Source organism: Symphalangus syndactylus, chromosome 8 (genome assembly GCF_028878055.3).
Source record: "Symphalangus syndactylus isolate Jambi chromosome 8, NHGRI_mSymSyn1-v2.1_pri, whole genome shotgun sequence".
Classification (NCBI taxonomy): Eukaryota; Metazoa; Chordata; class Mammalia; order Primates; family Hylobatidae; genus Symphalangus; species Symphalangus syndactylus.
In genome coordinates, this window is record NC_072430.2 from 123,435,443 (window position 1) to 123,450,634 (window position 15,192).

The window sequence follows — 15,192 nt, forward strand, 5'->3', positions numbered from 1 at the left end:
ATGAGACAAGCACTTTCTTTTCCTATAAAAATTACCTTTAAAAAAATCACATAAATATGAGTTACAATTACATGCTAATTTTGTGGCTACATACCACATTTAATAGAAAATGCCATTTAGAATTGAAATAACTTGCAGAAGTAGTATATGCATATTTTAGAGAAATGAGAAAATATAAAGAAACAAAAAGAAGAAAATTTAAATCTTCCATATTCCCAACACCCATCACATAGCACAATGCCTTATACCCATAGGTTCTTAATAAGCATTTGTGAAATGACTACATAAATACACCCATGATGTTGTTATAAGCAGACAGGCATTGTCTGTTTTCCCCATATGTCATCTACATATATATGTTCTTAAAATAAAAGCATACTGTATGCTCTCTTTTGTAACTTGCCATTTTACAGAAAAATAAATATGAATATATTTTTCAATAAACACACTTATATAACAATTTTTAATGGCTGAAAAGCATTTCATTGGATGGCTACATCAGAATTTACTGAACTCTGTTCGTATACATTTAGATTTTTTTATGTATAAAGCTTTGATTAACATTAATGTATCTAGCACTAAATGTTTCTGTACATTCTCAATTATTTTCTTAGAATAAAACTCCTAAAATGGAACCATTGTGATAAAGGATTTTGTTCAGATCTTTGATATGTAGCACCTGCCAAATTGTCTTCCAGAAAAGTTACAAAGGGAATAGTTTTGCATGATGAAGGGCATTCCAAAAAACAAAAACAGGGCCACACGTGGTGGCTCACGTTGCTTGTAATCTCAGCACTTTGGGAGGCCGAGGTGAGGGGATCATGTGAGGTCAGGAGTTCGAGACCAGCCTGGTGAAACCCTGTCTCTATTAAAATACAAAAAAATTAGCCAGTCATATGGTGGTGCATGCCTGTAATCCCAGCTACTCAGGAGGCTGAGGCAGGAGAATTGCTTGAACCCTGGAAATGGAGGTTGCAGTGAGCTGAGATGGTGCCACTGCACTCCAGCCTGAGCAACAGAGTGAGACTCCATCTCAAACAATTATTTTTTGCAAGTAAGTACATGCAGAATACATGTCACAAAGACATACCATTTTCAACTATGATATTTGCAAAAACAGTCTCTGCAAATATCATAGTTGAAAATGGTATATCTTCATGATATATATTCTGCATGTTCTTATTTGTAAGATTGAACCTATTTTCTGCATAGATTTACTATTTATATTTCTTTTTTTGTAAATTCCCTATTTCTGTTTTTACGTCTATTTTTCTAACAAGTTTTTGAATTGTGTATTCATACATATTTTCTTCTTATCTTTTCGTAGTTTCTTTTAAAATCTTTATCCCACCTGGGATTAGTTGCTGTGTATGGTGTGAGGTCCACAAGGCAGGTGCCTGACCAAGGGGTCACATGAGGAGCAGGAATGGAGCCTGCATTTGGCTTGCCAGGCCCTGGGCTGTGGTTGGGGCTGCAGCTGCATCTGACCCGAGCAGGCTTTTTTTCTTTTTTTCTAATTCCTATTTAAGGCACTTTTTAGGCCAGCAATGACCACGGATGTGGGTTCTAACTATACTTTCTCCCCAAATAATCAACTAGTTGCTTTAATGACATTTGTTCACTTATTTGTTTCCTCTTATTTAAGACTAGGCTAAGAACAATCGGAATTAGTTTAGCCTGTGCGGCCTAGCCCTAGCCAATAGGGGAATGACACAGCAGCAGGGGCCACGTTTGTCAGGAGGGGAAGGAAGAACCCCTTCCCCTCCCTTGTCCAAGTGTGCGCTCACCATTGCTCCATCTGTAAGGGTGCACCCTTCTATAGAAGTAACTTGCCTTGCTGAGAATTAAAAAGAAAATTAAAAAAAAAAAGACTAGGTTAAGATGTGAAGAAACAGAACTACTTGCGTTGTTACCCCATGCTTTTTCCATCTGCTAATTAATTATTTACTTCCTATAAGGTCTTTACTATTTCTTGCTCATTCAAAGAGCTTTGATTCTCAGGATGCATGAGTTTCTGCTGCTTTTTGGAACGTTGTTCTAGCAGCTTGTCAAAGGTGAGGAAGCACTCACATTTCTGTTTACTCTTCCAGAAGGTTGCTTACTACCAGTTTGTTGCTGGGAGAAAAATAGTACTCCGTTTCCTGTAGAAAAGAGAGACAGCCGATGTTTTCTTCAGAGGGCAAATAAATAAGAATAAACCAGCCTCTGCTCCCTCATCTAGGATCTAGGAACTGATACTGTTATTTTCTTTTTTTCTCTGTTTTTAAGCCATTCTAGTGGTTAACAGTGGCTTTGGTTTGCATTTCCTTAATGACAAATGATGTTGAACATCTTTTCATGTGATTATAGGCCATTTGCATATCTTCGTCGGAGAAATGTCTATTCAAGTTCTTTGCTTATTTTATTTATTTATTTATTTATTTATTTATTTATTTATTTATTTATTTTGAGGCATAGTCTCATTCTGTCACTCAGGCTGGAGTGCAGTGTTGTGATCTCGGCTCACTGCAACCTCTGCCTCTTGGGTTAAAGTGATTCTCATGCCTCAGCCTCCCAAGTAACTGGGACTACAAGTGTGCACCATCACTCCTGGCTAATTTTTGTATTTTTAGTAGAGACAGGGTTTTGCCATATTGGCCAGGCTGGTCTTGAATTGCTGGTCTCAAACTCCTGGACTCAAGTGATCTGCCCTGCCTTGGCCTCCCAAAGTGCTGGTATAATGGGCGTGAGCCACCACGCCCAGCCATTCTTTGCTTATTTTTAAACTGAATGTGTCTTTTTGTTGTTGGGTTGTAACAGTTCTTTGTATACTCTGGATATTAAACCCTTATCAGATATATGATTTACAAATATTTTCTCTCGTTCTATAAGTTGTCTTTTCACATTCTTGATAATGTCCTTCGATGCACAAAAGTTTTAAATTTTTTTTTTTGAGACCGAGTCTCGTTCTATTGCCAGGCTGGAGTGCAGTAGTGCAATCTTGGCACTGCAACCTCTGCCTTCCAGGTTCAAGTGATTCTCCTGCTTCAGCCTCCCAGGTAGTTGGGACTACAGGCACACGCCACCACACCCAGCTAATTTTTGTATTTTTAGTAGAGAAAGGATTTCACCATGTTGGCCAGGATGCTCTTGATCTCTTGATGTTGTGATCAGTCCACTTCAGCCTCCCAAAGTGCTGGGATTACAGGTGTGAACCACCGTGCCCCGCCATTTTTTTTTTTTTAGATGGGAGTTTTACTCTGTCGCTCAGGCTGGAGTGTAGTGGTGCCATCTCAGCTCACTGCAGCCTCCACCTCCTGGGTTCAAGTGATTCTCCTGCCTCAGCCTCCTGAGTAGCTGGGACTACAAGCATGTGCCACCACACCTGCCTGATTTTTGTATTCTTAGTAGAGATGGGGTTTCACCATTTTGGCCAGGCTAGTCTTGAATTCCTGACTTCAGTTAATCTGCCCACCTCGGCCTCCCAAAGTGCTGGGATTACAGGTGTGAGCCACCATGCCTGGCCAAAAGTTTTTAATTTTTATGAAGAACTATTTATCTATTTTAAAAAAATTGCTCATGCCTTTGTTATCAAATCTAAGAATTCATTGACATATCCAGGGTCATGAAGACTTACCCTTATATTTTATTCAAAGAGTTTTATAGTTTTAGTTCTTCTCTTTAGATTGTTGATCCATTTTGAATTAATTTTTGTATATGGAGTGAGGTAGGGGTCCAGCTTCGTTCTTTTGCATTTAGTTATCCGGTGGTCCCAGTACCATTTGTTAAAGAGACTTTCTTTCTCCATTGAATGGTCTGTGCACCCTTGTCAAAAATCAGTTGACTGTAGATGTTCCAGTGTATTTCTGAATTCTCAGTTGTATTCCATTGGTCTATATGTCTACACTTATGCCAGTAACATACTGTTTTGATTACTGTAGCTTTGTAGTAAGTTTTGAAATCAGAAAATGGGAATGTTCCAACATTGTTTTCTTTTTTAATATTGTTTTGGCTATTTAGGGCCCCTTGCAGTTCCATATTAATTTTAGGATCAGGTTTTCCGTTTCTGCAAAAAGGCTATGGAATTTTGATAGGTAACGCATTGAATTTGTAGTTTGCCTTGGGGAGTACTGCCATTTTAACAATATTAAGTCTCCTAATCCAGGAACATGGATGACTTTCCACTTATTTAGGTCTTTAATTTCCTTCAGCAGTGTCTAGTAGTTTTCAGTGTTCAAATGTTTCACCTCCTTGGTTAAATGTATTCCTAGGTATTTTATCTTTTGGATACTATCTATTAGTCTGTTTGGGCTGCCATAACAAAATACCACAGACTGGATGGCTTAAACAATAAATTTATTTTCTCACAGTTCTGTAGGCTAGAAGTCAGAGATCAGGGTGCCAGTGGTTGGTTTCTGATGAGGGCTGTCTTCCTGGCTTGTAGTTGGCTGCCTTCTCCCTGTGCCCTAGAGGGCAAGCTCTCTGATGTCTCCTATTATGAAGACACTAATTCTATCAGATCAGGGCCCCACCCTTATGACCCCATTTAACCTTAATTACTTCCTTAAAGGCCCCAACAACAAATACAGCAACACGGGGTTTAGGGTTTCAACATAAGAATTTGAGGGGAGTGCAGACATTCAGTCCACAACAGAGGTTATTGTAAATGGAATTATTTTCTTAATTTCCTTTCAGATTGTTCTTCCAGGTTCTTAAAACTCCAGAGGAGCTACTGTTAACCAGTTTCCTACGTACCCTCTTCCCCACCCCCTTTCTATATCTGTCTTTGTCTCTCTCATGTTCTTTGCATTGTCTGCAACATGTTTCTCTGTGCTGGATTCATTGACAACTGTTAAGTATGTACTGAGTGTCTTATTAATGTGCTTAGCAGTGTGCCCAACAATTTGGGATGTCATAAAGAAGTATGACATGGTTTCCACCCTTGAGGATTTTCAATTTAGTTGAAGAGACAAGACATCCACAAAATAATTAGAAAACCGTTTAGGAACATATGTAATCAAATTCTCAACTGTCTGGCCCATGCACTAGGATAAAAACTCTTTAAGAATGGTCTTTTATGCTGTGCTTACTGCTGTATTCCTAGCCCCTTGAACAGTATAGGAGGAACAGGACACGAGATTCATAAATGAATGTTGAATGGATTCAACATTCTCCCGCTTTGGAGTTTCGTCAGGTGGGGGCTAACCCTCCCATTCATCCTGAAAGATGATCTTTGTTCTGCAAAGTGGCTCTTAGACAGGACCCATCTGAGAATGCTGGGACTTTCCAACTGGCTCAGGTTACGATCTAATGGCAGGATCACAGACACAGCATACATCTCTCAGCAAGTATCCTGCTGTCTTTCTAAAATAACTTCTTACATAAGTAGATCCTTGTTAAGTTCCACTAACTAAACTAACTGAGGAGCATGAAGGAAGAACGCATGGCTTAGCTAAAAGGAGAAATGTCCCAGAAACCTCCATACTGACAGCCAGGAAGTAGGCTCAGAGGCTTTGGATTCCAGGAAAGAAGCTGGTATTATTTATCTACTTTTAAAATATAACTTTTTTCCCCTGATTTCAAGAACGTGGCAAAAAATTTTGAAAAATAAATCACAGTATAGAGAAGAAAGTAAGTTGTAAAGCACTGTTTACCACCATTGAGATAACTGCTGTTCAGATTTTTATTAAAATGTTATATGTAAGTTTACTTCAACTTAACAGAAGGATAAGAAACCAAACTTTAGATACATATTTCTTCAAAATGGTATATATTTGTTTTAAACAGGTCTTCTAAAATTAAAGAATTAAGAGACATATTAAGAGGCTGGACTTACTGCAGTAGTTCTCAATCTATGGTGATTTCATCCCCCAGGGGACATTTTGGAAATGTCTAGAGACATCTGTGGTAGCCACAACTCAGAGGGGGTGTGGTACTTGTGGGGAGAGGCCAGGAATGCTGCTAGGCACCCGGCAACGCACATGACTGTCGGCTACAACATAGAATTATCCACTCCGAGTATTAACAGTGCCACAGTTGAGGAATCCTGGGTTGTTATTGCATAGTATTGTGATTTTAAAATAGTACACGCTTTCAAAGGTCTACGTTTGTTTCCAGTTAGAAGGACATAGTTGTTTTCTCAGGGATCCGTGGAGCAAGTGGTTCAGAGCATGGCCTCCAGCCAGGTGTTTGGAGTTTGAATCCTGACTCTGCTACTTACTGATAAAGTGACCTTCAGCAACTTCTTTGGGCCTCAGTTTCCTCATCGGCAAAATTGTGGTAATATTAAACCTACCCCAAACAGCTGTAGTGAGGATTGAATGAGCTAATATAAGTAAAATGCTTGGAACAGTGTCTGGTTTATGGTCAGCTCTATGGAAACACGTGCAATTATTATTGTTAATATCTTAAACTGGAAACAAATTAAGCCTACTTTTAGGACAGGTCTCCTAGGGAATTTTTTTTTTTTTTTTCTTTTGAGATGGAGTCTCAAATTGTCACGCAGGCTGGAGTGCAGTGGCATGATCTTGGCTCACTGCAACCTCCACCTCCCGTGTTCAAGCGATTCTCCTGCCTCAGCCTCCCAAGTAGCTGGGATTACAGGTGCCTGCCAACATGCCTAGCTAATTTTTTGTATTTTTAGTAGAGACGGCGTTTCACCATGTTGGCCAGGTTGGTCTCTTGACCTTGTGATTTGCCTGCCTCAGCCTCCCGAAGTGCTGGGATTACAGGCATGAGCCACTGCACCCGGCCCTCCTAGGGAATTTAATAGAGGAAAATAGATGTATATGTAAAGTATTTTTTAAAAAGCAACCTTTAAGAAAAAAAACAAAACTCACTCATAGGAAAACGATATGGCTGGGGCACTTATAAATCTAAAGAGTATTTACATGAATTCAGAGGCTCAGCAAGGTTTCTCTGCCTTCTAGAACTATCTGGTCAATGTCAGATGACTTACTGTTTCAGAAAACATTTCTTTTTGTACCTTTAGATTTTAAAAGTTTGAATAGGTAATACATTAACATAGTTCAAAACTCAAACAATAGAACATGATACACATTAAGCAGTCTGACCCCCTCTGCTGCTCCCCTGACCCTCCCATAGTAATCACTTTATATTTATTTATTTAGAGACAGAGTCTCACTCTGTCACCTAGGCTGGAGTTCAGTGGGTACAGTCATGGCTCAATGCAGCTTTGACTTCAAGCAATTCTCCCACCTCAGCCTCCGAGTAGCTGGGATCACAGGCGCACACTGCTATGCCCAGCGAATTTTTTTTTTTTTTTTTTTTTTTGTAGAGACAGGGTTTTGCCATGTTGCCAAGGCTGATCTCAAACTCCTTAGCTCAAGTGATCCTCCTGACTTGGCCTCCCAAAGTGCTGGGATTATAGGGGTGAGTCACCATGCCTGGTCCAGTTATCACTTTAACATCACTTAATCATAAGAAAGTAATCACTTTCTTATGTATCCATCCAGTATTTTTCTATAAAAGCAAATGCAAATACTATATATTCTTATTTTAGAACCCCTTTCTTAGGCAAAAGATACACTTTTTCACATAATGATCTATCTTGAATATCTTTCTGTATTAGTACACAAGGAATTTCTTCATTCCTTTTTAAGGTGACATAGTATTTCATTATGTGGATGTCTCATGCTTTGTTTATAAATTTGCTTGTACTTTTGTAAATATTAACAAATCATCCTCTAAATAGGGATGTGTTATTTTGGAGTCCTACCAGCAGTATATTTTCCTTCCAGGAAAACAGGCGTATTCACCGCAGTTTGCAGACGATCAACTGTTCAAAATTAGAACACACTGGCAGGTGTTCCTGGGAGGTAGAAATGGGAAACAGGTCTAAATGGATTTTGGGGGTTTGTCAAGACTGTCCTTCCAGGAATTGGCAGAATCAGCCATTGGTTCAGGGTGATGTCTGGGTAAATGGGTGATATATTGGAGGCAATTATGTTGGATTGGTCCTAGGAGAATCCAGTTTTTAACACCAGTACTAAGACCCAGTAAAGTTGGAGCTTTTCTGGACTATGGATTGGGTGAGGTTTCCTTCTGTAATTTGAATGATAGATTTCATCCCACAATTGGTAATGTCTCTTTTATAGAAGCTCTTTGGCCTAATTTCTATATTGGAGCCGATTCTGATCCTCTTAAAATCTCTTCAGTAACAGATTGGGAAAGATGAAGTGCCCAGGAAACCACTATGTTTCATTTTCTTTCAGTTTGTAGGTGTAACTTACCCAGGAAATTTAGTCTTAGGATTTGTGGGTTATTTTAAATTTTTACCCCCCAAAACGTGTTTCTTTTCCCTCTCATTTGCAGCAACTATAAGAATATCATAGCAACGTCAATTTCATAGAGGCTGTGGATATCAATTGTCAAGTGCTTTAGAAATTCTAAGATGAAATATTTGAGAATTATATTACATAACATGGCCAGTACTTTTTTTATTTCTTTTTTTTTGTCATGTTCTTAGATTTCAAAGACAAAATCATATGGAAGCTCAGGAAACTCATGGGAAATAAATAAATCAATAAATATCATACCGCATGGCTTACTTACTTATATTTGGACCCTGACTTTCTCATCCAGCTTATTGTTTTTCCTGTTTTCTCATCAGTCTTCTTTTTTCTTGTTGATTACATAAGGCACTCATCATTTCATTGACAGCAAGCTGCAGTAGATTTAAATACAAAAAAAGAGCGATAGGCTTTCTATCTTACCTCACTAAAGGGCTCAGTTTCCCTAAAATGCTGGCCCCCAACATACACCTCGACATACCTCGGTTTGCCATATATCCCATTTTTCCAAACCTTCACTCCTCCAAGGACCTCAATGCCCCCAGTTCCACCAGACACGCATTGCTCTAATATTCTAGCTCCTTGTGTGCCCATTTTTTTTTTTTTTATTGCTCTTCTTCTGGAACAACAGGCCGTCTTGGTGCCTACCTCATACACAACGTACTTTTTTTTTTTTTTTGCCCAGCCCATTTGCTCTTATGTAGCCATCAGACCCTTCCTCACCCCATCTCCTGTCCTGGAAGCACCTGCCCAGCTTGGCCCAGTTATTCAGTTTTGATTGAACCCCACAGGTGCTTTACAAGGCCAAGTACGGTCCAATGTGGATGTCCTACTTAGGGCCTCAGATGCACGTGAACCTGGCCAGTGCTCCGCTCTTGGAGCAAGTGATGCGGCAAGAGGGCAAGTACCCAGTACGGAACGACATGGAGCTATGGAAGGAGCACCGGGACCAGCACGACCTGACCTATGGGCCGTTCACCACGTGAGCTGGGGCCTGAAGGGACTGCAACTGGGCCCCAGAGGGCCAGGGCGAAAGACAGTGGGCACAGGGCAGGCAGGTGGATAACCGGCAGAATAGGACCCCCTGCATCCTCTAAGCCTGACAGTCTCGAGAGCAGTTGTTGGGAGGTGCTGAAGCCCAGGGACCATTCATTGGCTCTCCACTAATAAATATTAGGTTGGTGCAAAAGTCATTGTGGTTTTCACCATTTAAAATTATGGCAAAAACCACACCTGTAATCCCAGCACTTTGGGAGGCTGAGATGGGCGGATCACTTGAGTTCAGGGGTTCGAGATCAGCTTGGCCAACACAGTGAAACCCTGTCTCTACTAAAAACACAAAAATTAGCCGGGTGTGGTGGTGGGTACCTGTAATCCCAGCTACTTGGGAGGCTGAGGCAGGAGGATCGTTTGAACCCAGGAGGTGGAGGTTGCAGTGAGCCGAGATCATGCCACTGCACTCCAGCATGGGCAACAGAGTGAGACTCCATTTCAAAAAAGAAAAAAAAAAACGTTTTAACTTGACATCTGCCACTGAGGGCAAGATTTAGGTTGCAGGTTTTCACTGGGCCAGGCCACCTATGACATGACAGCTCAGATTTAGAATCAGAGCTAAACGTTATGTAGAGCCCTTTGTAATCTATTTACATTTTTTTCTCTAAAGCCAATTTCCTGAATAGATGATACCATATGCATGCATTTAAAAGCTCTTTTGTGAATCTTTGAGTCAGATGATTGGGGAAAAAAAGCTATTCTGCTAACTCATGATAAGTTTGAGGTTCTAAAATTTTTGTTTTAACATATATATTTTTAAAATATCATTTTATGAAGCATTGTTTCCTCCAAGTGATATTTTAACAACCACATTTAAGTTCTGTATATCCGATTCCTACTGTTGAGAGAGTCTTACTTTTGGAACAACTTGAAGTCCCAACAAATGGGTCTATTCTGGTTTTCATTTCTTTTTCAGCAACACTTTTAGTTTATCCTCTTGCAATTTTCACCTAATATAATAAAGGCAGCTCCTGGGGTGGGGTGTTGAAGGTCATTAAATAAATAATAATTTTTAAAGTAAAAAATATATATTAAAAAAAGACTTGACTGGGCGCCGTGGCTCACGCCTGTAATCCCAGCACTTTGGGAGGCCAAGGTGGGCGGATCATGAGATCAGGAGATCAAGACCATCCTGGCTAACATGGTGAAACCCCGTCTCTACTAAAAAAAAAATACAAAAAATTAGCTGGGTGTGGTGGCATGCACCTGTAGTCCCAGCTACTCAGGAGGCTGAGGCAGGAGAATCGCTTGAACCTGGGAGGTGGAGGTTGCAGTGAGCTGAGTGGGTGACAGAGCAAGACTGTCTCAAACAAAACAAAACAAAACAAAAAAAAACTTTATTGGTTTTAAAAATTCAAAAGTAATACTCGCCATGGAAATTCCAATAATGAAATATGAAGTCTCTCGCCCTTCCACTCCTATTGCATCCTCCTTAGGAACCAGTACTGACAGTTTGTTGTGTATTCTCCCCTCTTTGTCCAGGAGCATGCGAATATACATGTGGATAGGTAGGATTTTGTCTCTTCTTAAAATTGGACCATATTGTACTTATTGCTCTATAGCTAGCCTTTAAAAAAATGGACTCATACCCAGCTTGCTTAGGAAAGGAAATAGGTTTCAGGAACAGCTGGGAGTGGGGGCAGTCCCTGGGCATTAAGCTTGCTTATGGGAAGTATGTTTCCATCCACGTGAGCACCCTTGCCTAACCAGGGAGGGAGCCTGACCATCTACCGCATGACTGAGGCAAGAGCCTACAGCATCAGCCTCGTGGGCCTCCCTGTCCCTCTGACCCACTGAGCCAAGCAGAGCATGAAGGCTCAGAGCCTGAGCATTCTGGGAACCCTAACTTGGTCCTCCTTTATTCCTTAGCCTCCGCAGCTCCCCCTTATTTGACATATGGAAGATTCCAGAGCTGTATAATTCTAAGATAATCAGTCAATATTCGCTAAGCATTCACCATGTACCAGGCACTGAGCTAAGCACTTGAATGATGTGAACAAGCCTACTCAGATAGGCACTGTTACTATCCCCATTTTATAGAAAGGGAAACTGAAGCACACAGGAGTTATCTACCTAGGGTCTCTCTGCCAGGAGTGGTCAGACCTGTGATTTGGTCCTGGACAGTCTGGTTCTAGATGCCCACCATACCCACTTCTACTCTGCTGTAGTGAGATTCTGGTTTGGGGATTCTAAGATTCTGTCACTTGAGATTTTGGTGATTCTATAATTCTAAATTCTAGGAGTGTGGGATTTCTCTTGACTCTAGGTGGGGGGGTGTGGACTTCAGGGTGAGAAGATCTCCCTTAATTGAACCCCCATAGAGGCTTATGTTTGTGCTGTTCCTCTGCGTCCCTGCAGGGAAGGACACCACTGGTACCAGCTGCGCCAGGCTCTGAACCAGCGGTTGCTGAAGCCAGCGGAGGCAGCGCTCTATACAGATGCTTTCAATGAGGTGATTGATGACTTTATGACTCGACTGGACCAGCTGCGGGTGGAGAGCGCTTCGGGGAACCAGGTGTCGGACATGGCTCAACTCTTCTACTACTTTGCCTTGGAAGGTACCCTTGCTGGGAGAGGGGCTGGGGAAGGTAATGGGTCAGGGGGAGGTTGTGCTCCCTCTCCTCAAGGGCTCCTGGATTCCATATGTCCTGGTTCTGCCTCCTGTGATGGCCTCTGTGCACTACTCAGCTATTTGCTACATCCTGTTCGAGAAACGCATTGGCTGCCTGCAGCGATCCATCCCCGAGGACACCGTGACCTTCGTCAGATCCATTGGGTTAATGTTCCAGAACTCACTCTATGCCACCTTCCTCCCCAAGTGGACTCGCCCCGTGCTGCCTTTCTGGAAGCGATACCTGGATGGTTGGAATGCCATCTTTTCCTTTGGTGAGGACTCCCAGATTGGGCCCATGGAAGAGAAATTGGGGTGACTCCAGGTCTGTGCGTCAGCGGTCTCTCCCAGGCCTTTTCCCTCATGCTACCAGTTGTTGGAGTGGCTCTTGGTCCTTGGAGATCATGACTTTTGGCTTTGTCCTTTCCTCTTCTCTGTCGCTCTCACAGGGAAGAAGCTGATTGATGAGAAACTCGAGGATATGGAGGCCCAACTGCAGGCAGTGGGGCCAGATGGCATCCAGGTGTCTGGCTACCTGCACTTCTTACTGGCCAGTGGACAGCTCAGTCCTCGGGAGGCCATGGGCAGCCTGCCTGAGCTGCTCATGGCTGGAGTGGACACGGTGCGTGAAGGGGGAGGGTGAGACCAGGGGCCCCCAGCTCCCAACCTGAACCAGTTCCCTATTATCCCTCACCTGATCCCGACCTTCATCCCTCCGAGGACCTGCTTCTTTTTCTGTAACATGGATACAGCACTAGAAGGAAAATAGAGGGCTTGCTCAGCTTAGCCGAGGTGGGTGGACAGGGGATGGTCCTTTTGTAAGAAGGATTCCATCACCTCCTGGAGCCTCCTCACTCTCTCTGACAGCTGGGAAGTTCATCACCCATCTATCCAACTCTCTTGCTGCAATTTGAATGGAGAGTTGGAAGAGCTCATTCACAAGCACTTTCTTTCTTTTTTCTTTTTTTTGAGATGGAGTCTCACTCTGTTGCCCAGGCTTGAGTGCAGTGGCTTGATCTCAGCTGACTGCAACCTCCGCCTCCTGGGTTCAAGCAATTCTCCTGCCTCAGCCTCCCAAGTAGCTGGGATTACAGGCGTGCACCACCATGCCCAGCTAATTTTTTTTTTTTTTAATTTTAGTAGAGACAGGGATTTCAGCATGTTGGTCAGGCTGGTCTCGAACTCCTGACCTCAAGTGATCTGCCCACCTTGGCCTCTCAAAGTGCTGGGATTATAGGCATGAACCATTGTGTCCAGCCAGCACCTTCTTTCTTTATGGTTCCTATTTCCAGTGCTTTCATCCTGTTGGGTTTCTCTGTGTTGCTGTCCCCTCCTCCACTGAAGGTGTGATTCTCCATCGTATGGGCCCTCATCCCACTGTGGATTCATGTTTAGCATGGAGACTGCCATGAACCTTCATGTTTTTTCCTGCTAGGCTTGTGGCAAATTCACTTCTCCCACATTTTGCACGCAGCCACTCATACACCCTCCCATTACTGGCCTCTTTCCTAGAAATCGCCCTCACCTGATCTCCCACTCTATCTCCTAGACATCCAACACGCTGACATGGGCCCTGTACCACCTCTCAAAGGACCCTGAGATCCAGGAGGCCTTGCACGAGGAAGTGGTGGGTGTGGTGCCAGCCGGGCAAGTGCCCCAGCACAAGGACTTTGCCCACATGCCATTGCTCAAAGCTGTGCTTAAGGAGACTCTGCGGTAGGACAGAATGCAGTTCTGGGGGGCACAGGATCTCTGTGTGGGGAGGGAATCAGAGGAGGAAATCCGAAGTGAAGACAGGTGGGCTGGGGCTAGTGACAAAGATGAGATGGGAGAGGTAGGGGAGAAGGAGTGGGGCACTTTGTACCCCCATGAATCCAGAGCAGACCCTAGACATTCTTTTCCCTGCAGCCTCTACCCCGTGGTCCCCACAAACTCCCGGATCATCGAAAAGGAAATTGAAGTTGATGGCTTCCTCTTCCCCAAGAACGTGAGTGGGGCTAGAGAGCCCGATTGCCCAGGAGTGCCCTATACCCCCGAAGAGATGCATTCATGCTGCCCAATCTTCCTTTATAGACCCAGTTTGTGTTCTGCCACTACGTGGTGTCCCGGGACCCCACCACCTTCTCTGAGCCTGAGAGCTTCCAGCCTCACCGCTGGCTGAGGAGCAGCCAGCCTGCTACCCCCAGGATCCAGCACCCATTTGGCTCTGTGCCCTTTGGCTATGGGGTCCGGGCCTGCTTGGGCCGCAGGATTGCAGAGCTGGAGATGCAGCTACTCCTGGCAAGGGTGAGCTGGGAGAGGCTAGAAGGGTGTGTGGGCAGGGAGGGGTGGAGGAGTCCTGGGAGGAGAGGAAGGGAGGCGCAGGCTAGGAGTGTGCAGAGCGGGGAGTGGATGGCAAACACAATCCGCCCAACCACATGTGCTCTTTCTCCTCAGCTGATCCAGAAGTACAAGGTGGTCCTGGCCCCGGAGACGGGGGAGTTGAAGAGTGTGGCCCGCATTGTCCTGGTTCCCAATAAGAAAGTGGGCCTGCGGTTCCTGGAGAGACAGTGCTGAGCTGAGTCCCCACCTTGCTGGGGTTTGTCCTAGAAGCTCCAGCCCTGGCACAGTGGTTCCTGGCTGCCGCCATGTCTCAGATGACGAGGGAGAGAAAGAGGCCGCCAGACTCGAGAGGTGGGAGGAACTCCCTGCACTTCCCACAGACCCTGAGCTTTTGCAACTTCTATCATTTTTGAGCAGCTCCCTCTCAGCTAAAAGGCCACCCCTTTATCGCATTGCTGTCCTTTGGTAGAATATAAAATAAAGGGACTTTTATTTCTTATTGGAGAGCTTTGTCATTCTTTTTGACTACCCAGCATCTAAGGGAATTCCTCTCCTCCAGTGAGTCACGGTGAGAGGCACAGCCGCCCCCGTCCTTGGAAACTGAGAACACCTTTTGCTTTCCCAGACCTCACAGAGAGGCCTTGGTTTCACAAGGCACTGGTTGAGGCCACACCAAGCAGGAACTGCAGTGACTCCCAAGCACTGTGTCAGTCAAGTTGCGGTTGTAGAGAATATAAACCACCCTCTTTGAACAGAAAGAGCAGAGATATAGGCAATGGGGTGCTACAAAAATTATTGGAGGTGCTCGAGACCAGGCTAGAGTTGACCTCCAGCAGGCACTGAGCAGCTTGGGGAGCACCATGTTGGCCACAATCAGGAGGATGAGAGTCTAGAAGCTATTGCTACAACTATTGG

At 43.7% G+C, this 15,192-nt stretch overlaps 1 protein-coding gene across 1 annotated transcript in view; it reads left to right on the forward strand.

The window, feature by feature from the left end:
• The window catches only part of CYP27A1 (cytochrome P450 family 27 subfamily A member 1), a 29,391-nt gene extending 14,615 nt beyond the window's left edge, over positions 1-14,776 (forward strand). Inside the window, exons 2-9 of the mRNA XM_055290673.2 lie at positions 9,083-9,273; positions 11,703-11,902; positions 12,033-12,230; positions 12,405-12,577; positions 13,505-13,671; positions 13,864-13,942; positions 14,029-14,241; positions 14,392-14,776. Coding sequence (XP_055146648.1) covers positions 9,083-9,273; positions 11,703-11,902; positions 12,033-12,230; positions 12,405-12,577; positions 13,505-13,671; positions 13,864-13,942; positions 14,029-14,241; positions 14,392-14,511 — 1,341 coding nt within the window. The 3' untranslated portion in view covers positions 14,512-14,776. The remainder of the gene's footprint in view (positions 1-9,082; positions 9,274-11,702; positions 11,903-12,032; positions 12,231-12,404; positions 12,578-13,504; positions 13,672-13,863; positions 13,943-14,028; positions 14,242-14,391) is intronic.
• The last annotated feature ends 416 nt before the right edge of the window (positions 14,777-15,192 follow it).